The 20,551-nt window shown below is 40.0% G+C and overlaps 2 protein-coding genes and 1 long non-coding RNA gene across 18 annotated transcripts in view; 1 reads left to right on the top strand and 2 right to left on the bottom strand.

Annotated features, from left to right (window-relative positions):
• Sh3kbp1 (SH3 domain containing kinase binding protein 1) overlaps positions 1-20,551 on the bottom strand; it is a 279,242-nt gene that overhangs the window by 11,662 nt on the left and 247,029 nt on the right. For 15 of the 16 annotated variants that reach the window (XM_048796358.1, XM_048796352.1, XM_048796353.1 and 12 more), the window contains one exon: positions 3,832-3,941. The exons of the other annotated variant lie outside the window; for it this stretch is intronic. In XM_048796358.1, the coding sequence (XP_048652315.1) occupies positions 3,832-3,941 (110 nt within the window). The remainder of the gene's footprint in view (positions 1-3,831; positions 3,942-20,551) is intronic. 16 annotated transcript variants of the gene reach the window in all.
• Positions 1,662-9,251, top strand: LOC125614086. The gene is made up of 3 exons (XR_007344730.1): positions 1,662-1,807; positions 4,555-4,557; positions 9,237-9,251. It is a non-coding gene; the product is annotated as an uncharacterized LOC125614086 (long non-coding RNA).
• On the bottom strand, positions 19,884-20,172 carry LOC107144262 (NADH dehydrogenase [ubiquinone] 1 beta subcomplex subunit 1). The gene has a single exon (XM_015488070.2). It carries the CDS (start codon positions 20,129-20,131, stop codon positions 19,955-19,957), a length of 177 nt encoding a protein of 58 aa, XP_015343556.2. The 5' UTR covers positions 20,132-20,172; the 3' UTR covers positions 19,884-19,954.

Consider the following 20,551-nt stretch of genomic DNA (forward strand, 5'->3'; position numbering starts at 1 on the left):
CTGAGACCAAGAAACAAGATTTCCTAAGCCAGGATCTCTACCCCAATGCCAATCAATCACTTCATCCACACAAGCAGCCATTGTCCATCTTTTCCTGCTCCCTCCTTTCTCCAAACATTTGCTACTATGTGTCCAGCACAGAGCTTGGTACTGTAGACTTAATGGTGACATGGCATACACAATCCCTGCCCTCACAAGGCTCTCAGCCTGGTGGGGAAGAACCCACAGTCAACAGAAGGCTGCCTCTCATGCTCCTCTCCTCCATCCTTTCTTATCCTTTTCCTCAACCCTTTATCAGGATCACTAAATCTACTACACTGAAGTGCCCTAAAGGACTTATCTGAGAGGAGACCATTTCTAAAGGCAAGGGACCACCAGGCCTGTGGTCCTGAGTTATGGTTTGGAGGTGTCTCCCAAAAGCTCCTTTGTTAATACAGGAAGATTCAGAGGTAAAAAAAAAGATTAGATCATGAGAGCTATGACCTAATCAGTCCATCCTCAGTTGAAGAGACTGACTGGGTGGTTAACTGTAGGCAGATGGGCTGTGGCTGGAGGAGGCAGGTTACTGGGGCATGCCCTGCAAGGGTGCATCTCCCTATAGTCCCTCTACTTCCTTTCCACCATGAGATGAACTTTCTTCTGCTGCCTTTCCACCATGATGCTCTTCTTCACCTTGGGCCTAGAACAATGAAGCCGGTCCACCATGGACTAAACCTCTAAAACCATGAGCCAAAATGAACTTTCCCTCCTCTAAGTTGTTCTTATTGGGTTTGTCACAGTGATGAAAAACTAACACATCCGGTGAGCAGAGTTTCTGCAGGCCTTGAGCACAGCCCTGCCTGCTAGCACAACAAGCCCATTTCTTCTTTGGTAGCTGCAGCTAAATCTTTGCCCTCATTACTGTCGCCAGTTGTTATCCATTTTGAAGTCTGTATTTACTAAAGTATGTTTACAGAATGGAGCATCTTTGGGTAAAATATGAGACAACATCCCCTGCCCTTTCTGCCTCATTGTGAGGATCACTGTGAAGATCGAAAAGCAGATGAATGGGGACCAATTCACCAGAATTCACTTGGTCAGAAATGATTCTTGAGCTATTTTAGAACAAAGCAAATGAAAATTAAAATTCCCATAGCAAGGAATCTTTTAAAATAAAGAATCTTCCAGAGATATCTTGGGGTGAGCTCATATTCAGCCTTATCCCTCTGCCTTCTATCCCTGTGGTAAAAAAAAAAAATCCTTTTCAGAATCACCATTTAAAGTCATTATAGAAAAATTATGCCTGTAAATATTGTTTGTTTTCTTCTGTTTACTTACTAAGGCAGAAACTTAATATATTTTAGGGAATTTTTAAGCAAAGTTTGTGCTTTAAGAGATCTTACTTGTTAATCTTCATTTAATCTGAAAATCCAATTACCTAAATAACACCCCCAACCAAGCTTTCTTATTAATCTAGGCTTAACTGCTTAACTACCACACAATGCCTGGATCCTTTAATTTTGAGATTTTATTCAAAAAGCCTATTTCTTCCTATATAACCTGTGTTGCACAAGCTGACAATCAAACCTTGCTCTTTGAATCCTATAAACATAAATAGCTTCAATTAGGATGAACGGCCGCAGGCTGGGGAACCATGACAGGCACATTTCCTCAATCATTCCCCTAATGGCATTTTAGCAATATGTCCCTATCCACCGATTCCATTTTGCTATGGAAAACCCACAAGGGCTAACTGTAAGAAGAGTAAATAGGAATTCAATGTATACATCCAAATGGGGGCAGATGGGAATGAAGGGAAGAGAACATGGTCACTATAATTCATTAAAGCACAAATGTATCCTGTTGTCATAAGTCCATAAGCAGAATCACTCCCTATAAAATGTCAAGTTTTGAGTCACTGTGCTATAAGCTTTCTGCAGGCAGTAGCTGTGTAGTTCTCATTCCCAGTTAGATCCTTGGTACCTGGCACAGTATCTGGTCCACATGGGATAGATGTCTATAAACATCTGTTGCATGAATGAACAACTGTATAGTTTAAAAGTGGGAGGGATGAGATGCCTTAACTTTGTCCCAAAAGTACACACAACTCCCAGGCAGGGGATGCATGGACTGAGGTGAGGATGGTAATTCAAATCTGTTATTTAATTCTGGAAGCCACAGGGCTCTCTAGACCTTGAAAAGTTGGAGAGAAACTGGAAAGAAAATAAAAATGATGAAGGATTTATAAAGAAGGTGGAAGAGAGAGGACTGAGAAATTGAAATGGAAAGATGCTAAGAAGCAATGAAATAGACTGTGTGTACGTGCATGTTGAGGTGGGGTGTGAAGAGAGAGAAGGAAAGGAAGAGAGGAAAGAAGGCGGCATTGCCACAGAACTCTACAGAACAGTGAAAAAGGAAGCCGCTTTTTCAAGTCTTTCTCTCAAAAAGGTGTCAATGCAAAGTTAGGTTTGTTTCATACAAAGAGGACAAATAGGACGATTTAAACTACACTTACAGACTCAGTAGATATGAGAGAAGAGGCTCAAAGGAAGTGGCATTCTTTTTCTTCTAAATGGTGACAGCTTATGAGGGATTAGTGATGAGGTGAGAAGAGAAAGTGTCCTGGGAAACCTACGAAAGGTTAATTCCTTGGTGTATCTAGGTGGAGGTTATAAGACCTTAGAGCTGCAAGAACAAGGCAATGTGATAATTAGAGATAGATTAGACAGACAGACAGACAGATAGATAGACAGATGACAGATCGAACGAACACACACACACACACATACTGCTTACGGAAGGTATTTTTAATCTTTGTGGAAAGGAAATTTACAAATTATGGCAAAAGCAAACTATGCATTTCCTTTTGACCTAATTTCACAAAATTTGTGCCTAATGAATAATTTGGGAGCAGCACCAAGATTTTTCTACAGAACCAGAAACAACATACATATCCAGTAATAGTACACTGGTTTAACTGTCATATACTCACACATTAGAAGAGTAGGCAGCCATTAAATGTGTTGTTCTGGAAGAAGGGGCAATGATTGGGGAGAAAGGTGTGCAATTTAAGGTGGGGAAAGCAAGGTCCAAAACAATATATACTACATAATCTCCATTTTTGAAGAAATAATTTTATATATACAAAATAGAAATTAAAAAAAAAATAAGGATATATAGTAAGAGGTTAATAGTTTTTTGTTTTAGGGGAAGTATTACAAGTTTACTTTCTTTATAAATCATGTTCTTAAAAATCTGGTCTAAGTAACAGGTTTGCAATGAGAAGTTATTCCAAATGACCAAAACAAAAATTTCTGTGGGTTATCATGTTTGTTCTGATTGGCATCTTCTATATAACCAGCTGCCTCATAAGTCTAAAAACAATTTTCTGAAGGTCCACATGCTATTCCATGGAAGGGTGAAGATGACAGAGCTTTGGGAGACAAAGGCTACTGCCTAGCACTGTATAGCGGCAGATCTTTATTTAGTAAATCTTTTGTCTTGTTTATGAACCACACCAGCCTCATTTTCCTTTTCCCACCATAAAACATGACATTTTTCTTACCAATTTCATTTCAGGTTCAAGCAAGAATCAGTCTAGAAGGAAAGAGAGGGAAGGTGGGAGGGAAGAGGGTGTGCCACCTTGCTGGCAGAAACACAAAGAACAAATAGAAATACTGCTTGATTCAAGAAGACTTTTAAATCACATTTAGTTGGCAGTGTATCTCATGGCCTCCCTCTCCTCGGGTGTCTCCAATCAGCCATTTGCAGAAGAGTCCTTGGCGAGAATCTCTAATGTTTCCTGCTTTTCAGCTGTAGAGAAGCAAGGAGACCTGAGGAGGAAACACTTACAGATGTGAGCGACTGGGATGGGGGCCGCCTCCCTGTAGCTTTTGGTCTGCTTGTGGTTGGGTGACTGAGTTTCTCAGTAGAGGATACCACGGAGTCAAAACCTTCTAGGTCTAAAACAAAAATAAAATCAATTGTTACAGGGAAAAACAGGAGTGAGAAAGGCTTTTACATTATGTCACAAGTACCTCTTTTCTTAATAATCGTCCTTTCCATCTGGGTTATCCTTTATCTTTTACAAAGGCTATTTACATCCTTTGGCCATTCAATAAATATGATTCAAACCGAATGAAACAATCATTTCCTTCTTAGTTTCACAAGCTAGCAAGCAGGAGAAAGAAACATGAATTTTTCTTTTTCCCTTCAACAACTACATCCATAAATCTTTAAAAAGCTATAAAAAGAAGATTAAAGGAGGAATTCTGTTTTTCCACAAATCCAAGTCCATTTTAGTGGATAAAAACATTCTTGCAGTCTCAACACAAAAGGCAGTTATCACAAGGTACAATACCCACAGGCAAATGAATGCTGGTCATTGATTCTAAAAGACAAGAGGGAGCAGGCTCCTCCTCTGCTTGATAATCAGTAGTCTGATTATCAGCTGTCACCCTGATGTTGGTCTGTAAACTCCTTAGAGAGAAGACCAAACTTCTACTTCTCCAAATAACTCACAGATCCCAACCCCATTCTGTTTTCAGAGTCATTATTATCTTCTACAGTTGTCAGTCTGTTCATCCATTCATTCCCTTGTCATTGAGCAACTACTCTGTCACCCAGAGCAAAAGATCCTGAGGCTACACCAGTGAACATGGCAGAAATGGGCCCTGCCTTTGGAGAGCTTACATCCCAGTGACTGATGCTCAGAGAAACAGAAGATCATTCATGTGTCTAACACATGTCCGGAGGGAGGCCTTTGACTAGACTTTGCCAACCTCTTGAATGAATGATCATACCAATGGGTTACCCAGTTCTGTAGAGTTCTGGAGATCTACAAACCAAGTACAGATGTGTGTGGGATGCTCAGAGGAATGGCTAACAGAAAGGGGCTGACCCTGAGCACCATTATTGCTGTTGACTAGGACAATACCATTTCTTTGCCACAAGTAGACTGTGTTTTAAATGCTATGGCATACATGACCTTCCCAAACCATTCCCCACTCTCCTTTCTAATACAGCCCCACTTTTGTTTTAGGACAATGTGCTCAGTCCTATGACTGGTCTAGAGACAGCTATGTAGCCCAATTTGGGTCACTGGGAAATAAAGGTAAGTCTACTGAGCTTCTAGGAAAGAGACTTCCTCTCTGTTTAGAAAGGGATGAGTGAGAAGAAGGTCTTTTGTGTTATATCCCTCTGCCTTCTGACTTGGGAAGCTGTTCGGTGAGGAGAGGATGCCTGGAGTTATAGCAGCCAACTTAGGGACCACAAGAGGAGGCATGGCCATGAGGGGAGATCTTGAAGATGGAAGAGTCGAAAAATGGAAAGAGCTTGGGTAACTGACAACCTCAGTGACCTGCCCACCAACCACGGAATGACCAAGTGCCTAGACTTCTTGTCATGTGATTTTTAACAAACCCTTATTATTTTGGTGAATTTTTATCAGATATTCTGTATTTGCAGCTGAAAGTATCCTAACTGCCATAACTGCAAATATGCTGTCTCAGGGCAGAAAAGTTAAAAATAAAATTATGTGTGCCCCCCCATATTTGGGGGAGAACTTTTTGCTGATGATTATAATAAATAGTTAGGCTGTGTGACAGCTTACTCTATTAATGAACAGGCAGGTGTTATTTGTAAACTATTTCCTTTAGTGGACTATGCAAAACTGAGCACAAGGCAATGGTCAGGAGAAGCCATTAAAATATACCTGGGATTATATTAAGTGACATTATTCTAGCACCTGGTGAATGAATAATAACTCAATTAATTACTCTTATCAGGGCAAGATAAAAATAATCAAAGGTTAACCATCTGCAAAGACAGCTTGAAGAAAGTCATCCATGATTTTCTGGAAGCCAAGCAGAAGCCCATTAGTATTTAGCACCTAGGTGAGAGTCATAAAGGGACCCACTTCTCCAGCCAGCTCCATGGGGTGCCATGAAGATCTGGGTCAGGGGAGGAGCTGGCTCACTAGACTGGTCCCTTTCAGGGGCCTTCCCTTTAAACAATCTTATTTTCTTAACAGGTTCTCCTTCAGATTCTACCCTTACCTCTACCAACTCCCTGTTGTCTGAAATGGAAATTTCCCATTACACAGGTGGATTGATGTAAAAGGCCATTACTGACATTAATATTCCTCAATCTTTCTATTTAGTTAGTTTTTTAATCAGTGCATTATAGTTATACATAATAGTGGGGTTTATTTTGACACAGTTATACATACATGGAATATAATTTGCTCCATTTCAATTCCTAGGACTTCTACCCCCCGCCCCTTTCCTCTACTCTATTGAGCTTCCTTCTATTTATTTATTGGTTTGTTTTATTTTTCACTTTTAGTGCATTATAATTATACATAATAGTGGAGTTCATTTAGACATAGGTGCATTTAGATATATACATAGAGAGAATTCATTGTGATATATTAACACATGTACATAGCATAATTTGGTCAATTTCATTCCACAGTTCCTTCCCCTTTCCTATCCTTCCTCTCTTCCCCTCCCTCACTCTTTGAAATTAGTTTTTCTCTGATCACAAAAGTAATACATACTCAATACCTGATTTTTTTTAAAAAAAGAAGTGAAGTTGTTAACAACAAAAGAAGGTCAACTATAATCATATCACATTGGGACAACTACTATTTTTTGGTATATATTCCTCTAGGACTTTATAAAATAGAGAGCATAGCTCATATCATATGTAATATTGCATTCTGCTTATTTCACTTACCTTTATATGCTATGTCTCTAAAAAAATCTTCACAAATATTTTGATCATTGTAATAATCTATAGCAGTGCTACTCATCATTTATTTACTCAATGCCGCATCGATGGATAATTAGTGTCCAAATCATTCCTCCTCTTATGTTTTGCTATTACAGAAAACTGCTGCACAAATATCCTTGCATGTACTCTACATACAATGAGTTTAGCAGGTTATCTATGAAGATCCCTGGCCGCTCTGGGGAAAAGGGAGTAAGGCCCAAGACAGGGTGGTTTGCTGGTGGGGGTGAAGGTGGTTGGGGAGGGCAGGTAGCACAATGGAAAGAGGAAGCCTGGGGCAGGGGAGAGGACAAGATTGAAGAGAAAGCCTGAGGAGCAGATGCTGAGCAGACAGACAGCAGAGGAGGTAGAAGAAAAGGCTGTATAAAAGTTCCAATGAATAGGTCATAGCCAAGGGTCTTGGCTGGGGGCTCTTGGGACTGAGCTGGACAAGCTAGATCATCACCCTATCCAAGAAACTAAAACAAGCTTTGGAGGCAAATACTGAGCAGGGTAAAGTGCTTAAAGAACAATTAAAGATTAATGAACTGTTTCTCCATCTTGGCTGCACAGCAGACTTACCTGGACAATTAAACACCCCCCCCCACACACACACACATACCCCTTGTCTCTAAATCCTATTCCTCGATTGATTCAACTGGTCTGGCGTACAGCCTGGGTATGGGTAGGTTTAAGTTTCCCCAGGTGAAACGAACCATAGCAAAGTGTGAAAAGCACTGCTGTAGCAGAGGTGGGGGCTTAGAGGAGGAAGGGATAAGGAAGGATTTGACCAAGTGGAGGTATGGAGAGGGGAGGCCACCGGGTGAATGGTGGAACATTCTAGGGTGTTCCCAGTGAGTGAAGAGCCTTCTGGGAAAAATTGTAGGGGGTAATCTCATCATTATGATGGGTATTCCAATGTCAGGCTGAGGAGTGCTGGCCTGATTTGGGGGGGTGACATAGTTCCTGGAGCACTGGATGAAAGTGGTGGCTAAAAGCTCAGGTGATTGGCAACAGGTCAGGCACACGGCAGCTGAAGAGAGGAGTAGACCCAGCAAGCAGAATAGCATGGGACAAGGACATTAGAGTGAGGGGAACAGATGGGACAGTCTCAGGCCCACCTTGGGTTGGGCTTGGCATGTCCACTGGCACATAGGGATGGCCAAGTTCACATCAGGAAACTTTTGCTTCAACTCTATGGAGGACAGCCTCTTCACTCCCCACCCACCCTTCTCAGCCTACTCAAATAATTAAGTCCACCTGGGAGCTTAGGGTTTGACAATGTTTGAGGTGGCATTCTATAATAAATTATGCTTTCAGAATGACTCAGAGGCATGGTGTCTATCACCCACACTTAAGCTGTGAGCCCCAGGAGGACAGGAACTTATCTTTGCATTCTCAAAGTCTAGCTCATTCCTGAGGGGAAAAACACCCGGCTATTCTGTTAGCGAAGGAATGAAAGAATAAATGAACAAATCATCTCAGGAACAGCTCTTAGTCTAGGAGTATAGCTTAGAGAGGTGGCTCCTAGTGGGACATGAGGCAGAAGTGCCAGGGCAGAAGGCAGCATTCTGTGCCATGGCTCCAGGGAAAGCTTGGCTGCCCATTTCACTTTATTGGCTAAGGCACCTGGCCACACTTAGCAAGCATCTCCAAGACAGATGGCTGAGATGACTGCCTCATTTCTGTCATTGAGAGTAAGAGGAGGGTCAGACTCCCTCAGGAGGAGCCTCTCTTAGCCTCTTAATGAACATTTCTACCAAGTTTAACTTTCTACATTTTTAGCTTTAAAGAGCACTTTTTTTTTTGAAACAAGAACCAAACTGAACTGCCATAAAGACAAAGATGTAGGCTGTGGATGTCACTCAGTGGTAGAATTTGCCTGGCATGCATGAGGCTTTGGGTTTGATCCCCAGCCCCACAACAAAATAAAACAAGACAAAAAAATCATGCACCACATATGAGGTCACTTGCTGAAAAAGGAACCTCATGTTATACTTCCACAGACCACAAACTGCAACATAATTCTGCTTTCTGACAGTAAAGGGGACAAACTCTTCAATGCTGTCACATAACTTTTCAGTGGCCCAGAGCATGCTCCTCATGACTGCGGCCATGGCAGCTGTGATTAAGGTAGAATTTCCATGACTAACTCATTGTGGTGCGAAGAAAATGTCCCAATTTTCATGGCGGGTTTTGAAATGAATCAAGTTGAAACTTGATATAAGCTTTCTCAGCCTAGCTGGGAATTTTTCCTCCTAATAGAAAATGGTTTTAATGCCCATAAACTAGTCCAAAACTATTAAACTGGCAAGTGCTGGGGCATTTTTTAAAAGTTTCATAAGGATGAGAGGCTCTTGGCTCTTGTGACAGTTGGAAGAAAACCCCTCTACAGACATATGGGGATAATTGATGTTGGACATGATAGAATCAACTTGGAAAAGGCCCTTGACTCTTCATGGCACAAAGAATTGCCCATTTTCCAGGAACTTCAGTCACGCCCTATTTAGTTCAATTAGAAAATGTAGCCTCATTTTCCATGGATGGGAGGAATGGTACTAGTGACCACAGGTGACCCAGAGTATATCCACTGAAAACTCAGAGGAGGAACAGTCAAAAGTCTGAGACAAGTCAGCTGTCACCAATGGAACTGTTTGGGAGCTCTTAAATGGCCCTGTTGATTCATTATAGCTCACAGCTCTGGACTTGAAAAGGAGCCCTTGGACGGAAGTTTGTTACATTTGAAGCCTGGCAACATCACTACCTCCCAATAATTCTGGAAGCCATTCTTTGTTCTCCATATCCCTGTCTTAGATCGTTAAAGCTGCCCAAATTTCTTGCCTGGAACCACTGTAATACATTTCTCACTTTAAGCCCCTCACCACTCCATGTACTGCCACCAGAGAGAGATGTATGAAGTGCCTGAGTATGTCTAACTAACTCCTTCTGAGCCACAGAGGCTGAGCACAACTCAGACCTCTTCCAAGAAGCCAAACTGCACCCTAAGGCCTGGAATGAGTGCTTCCCAACTTACCCATCAGTCTGATCTCAGCATTTAGTGCCCTTATTGATTTATCCGACTCCTTCACCAGCCAGGAAATAAACTGTAACTTTCATCTCTGTTTTCCCAGGCCTAATATCATTCCTAGCTTGTGGCAAGTGTTCAATAGTTGATTATTGAATAAATTAGCAAACAGCTGTTCTGGGCTTCAATTTTTTTCCACCATAAAACAATAAGAATTACCTGAGCCATCAGTTTCACAAGGTTATTCTCTTTATGAATGAGAGATTATGTGAAAACCCTTTCAAATCATCCAGGTAGAATTTTGTTTTCAGACCCCACTAATGGAGTTGTGGGATTTGAGAACATGGATCTAAGAGCAAAGCTAGGAATCCTCCTACCTCCTTTTTTTTTTTTTTTTAAGATTTAAAATGAGAAAACCCTAAACCCACAGGACTGCAAGGTCTTTTTCTTCAATGAAGCAGCATCATAAGGCATTCTGGATAGCAGAAAGAAATCTCACCATGTACATCAGTCATTTGACTAATGTGGAAATCTGTATAGACCACAAAGATGGGCCCATTACTAGGGCTTAAATGAATAACTATGCTAGTTGAGTCACCAACAGGAAAATTAGCAATGATTAGTCTATGGGAAAATAGACCATCCAAAATATTTAGGGATAGTGCAGATTAGCTGTTGCATTGGTATTTATGATCCAAATATGAAGTCTGCAGGACATAAGCTGCCAAGAGTAAACAAGTTTTGAAACCCCACATGCCAGTCACCCCATTACTCCCTGCTTCACACATACACATGCCTATTTCATCCTCACAAAAACCCATGCTGTGTGGGCACTACTCTATTCCATGAAGGGAGAGATGGAAGGTCAGGGGTTAGAAAACTCACTTAAGGATGCTGCCAGAAAATGACAGGGCCCCTACATACAGATTCAAGTCATGGGATCCCTTCTACTACAAAACACTAGACAGATGGCAGGATTTCTGCACTATTCATTCAACTGTGAATTCTGAGAATTGTTTCTACAACAATAATTGTCTTTTGTGGGAAAAAAACCACTCTGTACTCTAATAACAAACTTGGCTTTTTCTCTATTTTATATAAATATGTTTTGAAATGGGCAGAAAGGGGGATTGGCTTCTTTGAGGAAATTTCTGGCAAGAAATGAAAGTTACCAGGCAAGTTAAGGGGAACTGAATGGCTATTTGGTACACATTACTCAAGAAGTCAAAGGTTTAATGTTTTCTCTGATATGTGGAAACTAATCCAAAATAAGGGGGGTTGTTTAAAGAAAACAGAAGAAGAATCAGTGGAATAGATGAAGGGGAATGAAGGGAAGGGAGGAAGGATGGGATAAGGAAAGATAGCACAATGAATCTGACCTAACTTTCCTATGAACATATATGAACAAACCCCAGTGAATTTCACAATTATGTATATCCACAAGACACTAATTAAAAAAAAAAACTAAAAATAGCAGAAAGATCAGTAGAGTAGAGGGAAGGGTACAGGGGAGGGAACACAGAGAGGGAAAGGGAAAGTACTGGAGACTGAATTAGAGCAAATTATATTCCATGCTTTTATAATTATATCAAAATGAATCCTAATGTTATATATAACTAAAAAGAACCAATAGAAATTTTAAAAAAAAGAACAAGAGAGGGAGATATCTGGTTTATTTACTCATTATTTCAAACTTTTATTAAGTATTTACTTCATGCTGGGCAAAGTGAATAGTTTTGAGAATGACAGTATAATTGCTCTCTATTAGTGCTTCCCAACAGAATTTGTAGTCATGATGGAAGTCCTCTTTATCTGTACTATCCAATATGGTAGCCACTAGCCCCACATAACTACTGAGCAGATGGGCAAGTACAACTATTTAAATTAAATTTAAATAGTCACGTGTGGCAACAAAGATCTATATTATAACCTTGCATTTTGCTATTTCTTCTCATTTACACTCAGTTCATTCATTTAGTGCATATTTACTGAGCATATACTATCAGCCAGGCACTGGACGAGGCATATGGAGATACAGGGATAGAACAAATAGCTATGGTACCTGCCCACATATAGTTTAGAACCCTTTGAGACACACTTTTATATGTACAATTACAAATTCTGCTAGTTATCATGAAAGAAAGATAAAAGATAAAATTAGCAATGACAGCACAGGAACCTAATAAGGGTCAGGGAAGGGGGTCACATCTTACTGAGGAGAGGGAGTGATTTTCTTGACTGATGACAAGTAATGTTAAGTGGGAAAAAGTGGGTTTCCACATTTGCATTCCTTTAAAATTGCTCACTACATGCCCAAATTTGCTATGCAAAACATTTTAATAAATTATACACTTCTTTATTGGAAATAATTGTTGCACTATTAATCACAGGTATGTAAATGGACACAACCTTTCTGTAATGCCATTTAGCAATACCTATCACAAAATGTAAATACATACGCCTCCAGATACATCAATACTATTTCTAGAAGTTAATCCACAGAAATCTTTGTGTAAGCATAAAATGGTATATTTCTGAGGCCAGTGGTTTTCAGACTATTTTGCCTTGTGTACTTCCTAAAATAATTGTGAAAACCCATGAATATCCCCTCATACATCTTAAATTGACATCTAAAATTTTACATAAATTTGAGTTACAAAAGATGTAATTTTTGCAGTATGCTAAATGTTGGTATTTCAAAATATAATTTATGCTGCTTGCTTAAATGTATTCATTCAATATATTTTTGAATAACAGCAATTTACCACTATTATCCATTTAAAAATATTATAAGATCTTAACAGTTGGAAATTTTACATCATTCCTTTTCCTCCCTGAATTCATATTTTCCACCATCTGGTCCTGAATTTTATTCTAATACAATGTGCTTTTAAATCTTTTGTTAATAATGTTATCTTTTTCTGATATAAAAACATGTATACAAATTAAAATTTATGATTTTTTTCTTTTCTGAAATCATCAGGCTGTAAGTATAAAAATATTTTTTTCTTCTGGACTGAGTTATTAAAATTATTAGCATAAAACAATCAAAACATATGCATGTATATGTACCATGCATCTTTATACATAATTTTTAAGCATGGAAAAATAGAATTTTATTGGGCTTTTTTTCTCCCAAATACTTCATGTGGATGATTATTACTTAATATCAGAATGAAATGGCTTTGTGTTGACTGCGTTCTTCATTTTAGAGATATAAGCACCAAGAAACTTGTTCACATAAACAGAATTAGATGGGACAGGAAGAATTTTGTTATTACAATATCACTCAGTTCTCTGACCTCATGAATTATATACTCAAATTCAGTGATCCTGCATCATCAAGAATTATTTTTAACAACGTATTAACAAACAATTCAGTGGGTACCTCCTCCAAATTCATTGGAAGTAAAGAATTAGAAACCAACAGAACTTACAGAGTAACGATTCAAATCCAAGCATACCTGTCTGAGACTGCTTGATTTATCTGACATATCTCATGCCCTTTTTGATGACTCGGAACTATGTCACCTCTCTATCAAGGTTTGCTCTAGTTACTCAAACTTAGGATAGTCAACATCCTATCCTTTTACATTTCTCAGTAAGAATTTGCATTTTAAAAAATCAAAATAATTTTTAAAAAGGATGAATAACTTAAAAATCTATAAAAAGTTGTGCTCATACTCCTTAACAGTTACCTGCACTTCAATAGGGCCAGCAAAATTCTTATAAGGAAAAATCAGTAAGCCAAAGAAAACCCTCAATTAGACCTTAGATAGGGGCACATTATCAATTCTAGATCAAGAAACTAACACAGAGATGGGCACAGTAGTGCACGCCTGTAATCCCAGCGACTCTGGAGACTAAGGCAGGAGGATCCCAAGTTCAAGCCTCAGCAACAGTGGGGTACTAAGCAATTCAGTGAGACCCTGTCTCTAAGTAAAATACAAAATAGGGCTGGGGATACAGCTTAATGGGTAAGCATTCCCCGGTACCAAAAAAAAAAAAAAAAAAAAAGGAAGGGAGGGAGGGGGAAATTAACATGGAAACTGAGCAGCTCAGAGACAAATGAAAGAACAAACTACATAATTTTAAAGAGGATTCATAGGCTACTAAGAGAATAGTTTCCTCAATGTTCAAAAAAGTCAGCTAAAAGAAATGGGAATCAGGAGCTGGGGTGTGGCTCAATGGTAGAGCGCTCGCCTGGCATGTGTGAGGCACTGGGTTTGATTCTCAGCACCACATAAAAATAAATAAACAAAGTAAAAGCCCATTTAAAAAAAATAAAGGAATCCCTTTAAAAAAAAAAAGAAGTGGGAATCATAGAAACATGGATTGTGAGGCTGGAGGGGGGCCCCTTACAGTCATTTCATTCAAGCCCTTGGTTGAAAGACGAAAACCCAAGGGCTGGGGGTATAGCTCAATGGTAGAGCACTTGCCCCTGGGACCCATATCAGTATCACAAACAGACAAACAGAAAAGGCATAAAATAAAAGAGACAGAAACAAACCCAAGACCCAGAGAGATGCAATGGTGTGCCAGATGGCCTGCTTCAGCAGGGCAAGCAGCCTCAACCAAGAGTGTGTTTGCTTTTTGGACAGCAAGATGTATGTGTCATTTCATCTTATTTAATAGCACTTACTTAGATAAAAGAGAAACAGACACTCATAACACGAAATGTTAATGCATATGTGAAATAGTAATATCCTAACATTCAAAACTACATGGAAGCCAAAATTATGCTGACTACAAAACTTTAGGAAGAAGGAGCTACTGTCCTGAGGCCCAGAGCTCTTCTTACTCCACTGGGAGGTACAGGAGCAGAGCCTCATCAACTTCTTGGAGAGACTGGAAGGCTCCCATCCCCAGCCTTGGTAACTAAATGAGCTGCTCCTCATCTGTAAAACTTGCGAGAAAAAAGATGACTGGGGTAAAAAGTATTTCAAGTGCTCTTAAAAATCTAATAATTCGTGGGTTGGGGTTGTAGCTCAGCAGTAGAGTGCTTGCCTAGCATGTGCGAGGCCCTGGGTTCAATTCTCAACACTGCAAATAAATAAATAAATAAAATAAAGGTATTGTGTCCATCTACAACTTACAACAACCACCACCAACAAAAAATAATGTTGTGTGACTGATTTAACTTTGTATGTGTGTATGTGTGTGTTTGTGTGGTGGGTTCTGGGGATGGAACACAGGACTTCACAAACGCTAGGCAAGTACTCTATTACTGAGGCACCTCCAACCCCTCCATGACTGATTTTTACAAAATTACAAGCAATTCTCTCTCTCTCTCTCTCTCTCTGTGCCCCTCCCTTCTCACTCTCATATATATTGAGCTGCTAATGGTATGAGTTTTCACCTGAGTTATACTTCAATATCTGACTCCCTCTGGTGCCTTCCAATTGCCCCACATGTCTTCTCTCCCCTATCTTTCACCTTTGTACACGTGAGCTGGACCTGTGGTTTTCAAACACCAGCCCAAGAACTGATGTGTCTATGCTAAAGTTGTCTCCAGTCCATAAAGCACTGAGAAAAAGGTCAGTATGGTGAGTTTCCCATTAAGCTTAATCTATTCAATTTTTAAACTTGGAGATTATATCCTTTCTAATAATAGGAGATAACATTTTTCAAATGTGCTTAAATTATAATAAAAATTGGCAATCCCTTCCAATTTTCAGCCTTTTTGTAAATGATCCGTGAAATTCCAAAGAGCACAAACTGTCAGGGAGAGAGGACTCAGGCCTGGGGAGGTGAAGAGAGTATCACCACAGGTTACTGCAAAGGTATGTAATAGGCTTCTTTTGGTTCCAAATCAGGGCACCCTGTTAACCTCCAACTCAGCCTGTCACCACCACATCCAATTACCTTTTAATGGCGCCCACCAACCTCACTCCCCAACTGCTAATCACTTTTCTTATTTCATGAATCAAAGTTAGCAGCCTGCTAAGCTTGGCCAAGGTTTCCAGATCATACCTTAACAAGAGTCCATGGCAAGAGAAGGATTTTGGCAATTTACTTCATTAAGTGATAATAATAAAATAACATGCTTAATAAATTATAGTTTGTCCATATGGTTTTAGTTTGTCAAAGAGGTATGTGAGAATGATTTTCTGGCAGGTTGTGTATCTCTGTATATCTACAAGTAAAACAAAAGCCAGAGCTGGGCTCTGCCAATCCATGAGCCCACAGCTAGTGGGCGGAGAGTGGGGAGCATCCCAAGTCAAATAAATGCCATGTGCAATCTGAGAAATGACTGTCACTTGTTCCCATCTTGCTTTCACATTCACTTGCAACTCACAGGCTTCTGTGGAGTACATGGTGGATATAGAGAAGGCTACTATATAAGTCTCTTTGTTGTATACTAGTCTTCAGATTTGTACCCAAAAAAGGCTGAAAAGCATCTCAGCACATAGCAAAGGTAGAAGCACTCAAGCCATTGGGATGGGTAAAGATTGTGAAGGTCCTATTCACAGAGAGGCAGATGACCAAAATACAAGGGGACTATACATCATCTTGGCACACAAGTGAGCTTTTCTGGGGCTGGCTGCAAGTCCACATGGCTACTAGGCACTATATAATTTATTAAGTATACTATTTTATTATTATCACTTTATGAAGCAAATTGTCAAAATCCTCTTCTAGCTATATTAAGGCATGATCTAGAAACTTTAGACAAGGTTAGAGGCCTGCTAACTTTGGTTCATCAGCCAAGAGCCATCTTAACTGATGCTCCCCACACCTCATGTATCCCTCCACCCCTCCCCAGATGATTATACTCCTCATTATAGGCTAACAGGTGGAGGTGGCTTGGGTAGGATGCACTGTTCATACTCTCGTGTTTTAGAATAATTCACACCACCAAATATATCACTCTAATGAGGTTAGGCAACATTTGTTATGGTCTCCCCACTATGATTTGTTTGACCTCTCCCTGTGTTTCTATAGTCTTCATGAGACATTTCTTACTGGCATAACCAATGTTTATTGCTTTTATACTCATCTGATATGATGGGATAAAAGATGTTTATGGAACCCCCCATAACTAAGCACAGTCCCCAAGATGGACTACTAAGACCAAGACTGCCCTGTTGGGGGTATACAGGTGGAGTGAGTTCCTGGATTCTGATGAAAACCAACATCTCTGACTGTAAAGGTCTGTAAGTGGAGATGCTCAGTTTGTATCCAGGATCAAGCCCTTTATTTTTATTTATTTACTTTTTAGTACCAGGGATTGAACTCAGAGGTGCTTAACCACTGAGCCATGTTACCAGCCCCTTTTATATTTTATTTAGAAACAGGGTCTCGCTGATTTGCTTAGTGCCTTACTAAATTGCCAAGGCTGGCTTTGAACGCATGATCCTCCTGCCTCAGCCTTCCAAACTGCTGGGATTACAAGTGTGTGCCACCATGAGGGCTGAATTGGGCCCCTTAAAGAACCCAGAAAGATGAGGCTTCCACATGGGCCCATTTCCTGTATGATTGAAAGACACCTTTTGAAATGAGTGTTGGTGGCCAGCTTGATCTGTTTAATTACTTAGGGGAATGCCTACAATGACACCCCTGAGGGGTGGGAACCAAGGAAGGCTCAAGGCACGGCTGGGAGCGGGTCAGGCCCAGCAGCTCTTTTGAATTAAGTCAGTCTCCATAGGCATCAAGAGGAAACAAAAATGTGCGGGTTAGCAAGCAATCAATCAGCAGTGCTGCCTGTTTTGCTTCCATGAAATAGTGCCTGATGCTCAACACGATCTCTTTTCTTTTCGCCACATGAGAGAAATGCAGAGTGCTTCTCAAATATTGCTGATGGAAATTTAAGTTTGATTGTGACTTATGTCCCTTAATAGGAGATAGAACTGCATATATCCACACATGCACACTCCACACTGTCACATGCAGACTTGTACAACAGCAGCAAATGCATCTGCCATTTCTTGGCTTGGGTAATGCTAACCACATCTTTGGTCCCAAAGGCCATGTTTGGATGTAACTGGAAAGGAGACAGTTTCTGTAAAAGCGAGCCGTGACTGCATCTCAAATATAAGTTCTCCAGTCTGAGTAATTATCCCCAAGAAAGCAGGGAGGTGTTCACACACATGCTTAGCCAGTAGTCTATCTGGAACTCTGCACATGCCACTCATGGGGTTCTTTACATCAGGTTACATTATGTTCTACAAAATCTGAGAAATTGCTCAACAACCTGAAATGCTGCAAAGATCAATAACTGGCTGTCTAGCTCCAAAAGGAGAAGTTTAATATAAACTTTTCTAATGTAATATTATTATATAAGCAGGGCAGAAAAACCAACAATCCAAATCAGGGGATCTAAGACATTGCTCAAAATCTTCCCAAGAAACCCTAGAGATGATTTCTTATAGTAAAAGGTAGAAATTGCACAATAAGAATTTAACCCCCCTATTTTTGCAGATTTGGTATCATGGTAACAAAAATTTTCTGTTAATGGTCACAATTAAATTGCTTTATATATGTCCTGTAGAGCTTTACTATAGAGAATACAGATTTAGAATATAGCATTGGTGACATTTTATTTTTTGTTCTTTTACATCCACTTAAACACCAGCTATCGAACCATTGGAGAATATGTAACCTCAAATACAATGTTCTGTATGGCAACCAAGTTCAAATCCTATCACTGGCTTGGTGCGTGGCCTACACCTGTAATCCCAGCGGCTCGGGAGGCTGATGCATGATCTTGAGTTCAAAGCTAGCCTCAGTAGTAAAAGCGAGGTGCTAAGCAACTCAGTGAGACCCTGTCTCTAAATAAAATACAAATTAGGGCTGGGGATATGACTCAGTGGTTGAGTGTCCCCGAGTTCAATCCCTGGTATCCCTCCAAAAAAATCATATTGCTGTTTCTAGGGCAAGTAACTTGCCACAAGCTTGCGGAAGAGCTCTCTCTCCAAGGTCATGGCTTTGTCCTTGGTTGAGTGAATTACTTGTTTAAGTGAATTACTTCAAATATATTTACTCTTTTGTACATTAAATCACTAGTTTCCAAAAGCTCTGAAATTATTTTCAAAGTAGGTTTTATATAGATTCTCAGGAAATCGTACAGTCAACTCCAGGGAACCCAAGGCTGTACTTGGAGAGTGTGTGTGTGGGTGTGGGGGGGGGACAGCTCAGATAGTCCCAATTTACCATCAGCTTCTTGACACAGATCAGGATTTCTTGATCTCTGTGCTATCCATATTTGGGGCAGGGTCATTCTTTGTTGCTTATGGGGTTGCCCTGTGCACTGTAAGATGTTTAGTAGTGTTCCTGTCCTCTACCTACTACAAACCAGTAGCCATCCCTACCCCCATGCTATAATAACCAAAAATGTCGCAAAATATCCCTTTTAAGGGAGCAGTTGAGAACTGCTGATATAGATTAACCTCTTGCACTGAAGTTTGGACCTAGGTTCAACCCCCCAACTCTGCTTCTTACTAGCTGGTTAACCTTGCCCAAGTTACCTGGCTTTCTTTATTCCTGCACATTTACTCCGAAAACACAAGTCATTATACCACTCCCTCACAGGGCTGTGGTGAATGAGAGAAATGTGCCAAACATCTTTCCTTTCTCTTGCTTGTTCCACTGCATTAATTCAACACTAGAAAATATGAAGGCTGGGAGAGGGGAAACAAAAACAGAGGATCTTCTCTCCATTGCACTGGAGCAATGATTCTAGTGCCAGGCTATCAGACACATAGCTACATCCCTCAGAGGCAACCATCTATAGCTGTACCTCAAAGGGGACTCAAAGATTTTAAAGGCATGCTCTTCCCCCTAATATGTTTAGAAAACACCCAGAAGGTTTTAGGAAAACCTTCTGAACACTGGGATTGTTCTGTCACCACAGCTGTAATCAGCTACATATCAACATCCAGGTGGGCTTCCATTTAAGAAAACCATGTAAAGTAATACACAAAGCTCTAGGGACTTATTTTCATCCTCAAATGATTCCTCTACAGGTTTTTGAAGAGCTTTCTTAACATATGTAAAATATAATTCTATGTATAAAGAACTGGTTTACACACAACTCAGAAACACCAATATAGCAGCTATTAGTCACAAATATGTTTGTGAAGTGGGGCAGAAGCACCCTTTTTTTAAAAAATAATAAACATGGTTTTATTTGTATCAGAACTTTTAAAATGTGAATATTCTGTGATTCAGCCACAGTCTTTACTTCCAGGTAACTTCTTCACTGAGCCTCAATTCCCTTCTACACAACATACTCTTGTTGCGGAAGGTAGACAGTTTTTCATCATTCTTTCTGTCTAAATAACATCCAACAACAAATCCCACAGGGACGAGTACATGAACCCAGTGGTCACGCACAATCTGAAGTAAGTTCACCATAACTGCTGCGGCCCTGGAGCCAACAAACGACACCAAAGATCAAGGGCAGAAGCAGCCCAGAAGGATCCTTTTAACCCCATACATACAGATGAATGCTGTCTATTTATTTATTTATTTATTTACATTGGGACCTTAATGTGTTAGGAAAATTTTAATGTTCCCTTTTTTCTTTTTAACAGTTTTACTGAGGTATAATTTATACCATAAAATTCACTCATCTTAAGTTAATATTTTTTAGTAAATTTATAGTTGTGCAATCATCACCACAATCTGATTTTAGAACCTTTACAATTGATTCCCAAATCAAGTGGCTATTAAAAGAATTCCGGGCTGGGGTTGTGGCTCAAGTGGTAGAGCGCTCGCCTAGCACGTGTGAGGCACTGGGTTCGATCCTCAGCACCACATAAAAATAAAAGCTAT

This window comes from Marmota marmota, unplaced genomic scaffold (genome assembly GCF_001458135.2).
Source record: "Marmota marmota marmota unplaced genomic scaffold, marMar, whole genome shotgun sequence".
NCBI classification, from domain to species: domain Eukaryota; kingdom Metazoa; phylum Chordata; class Mammalia; order Rodentia; family Sciuridae; genus Marmota; species Marmota marmota.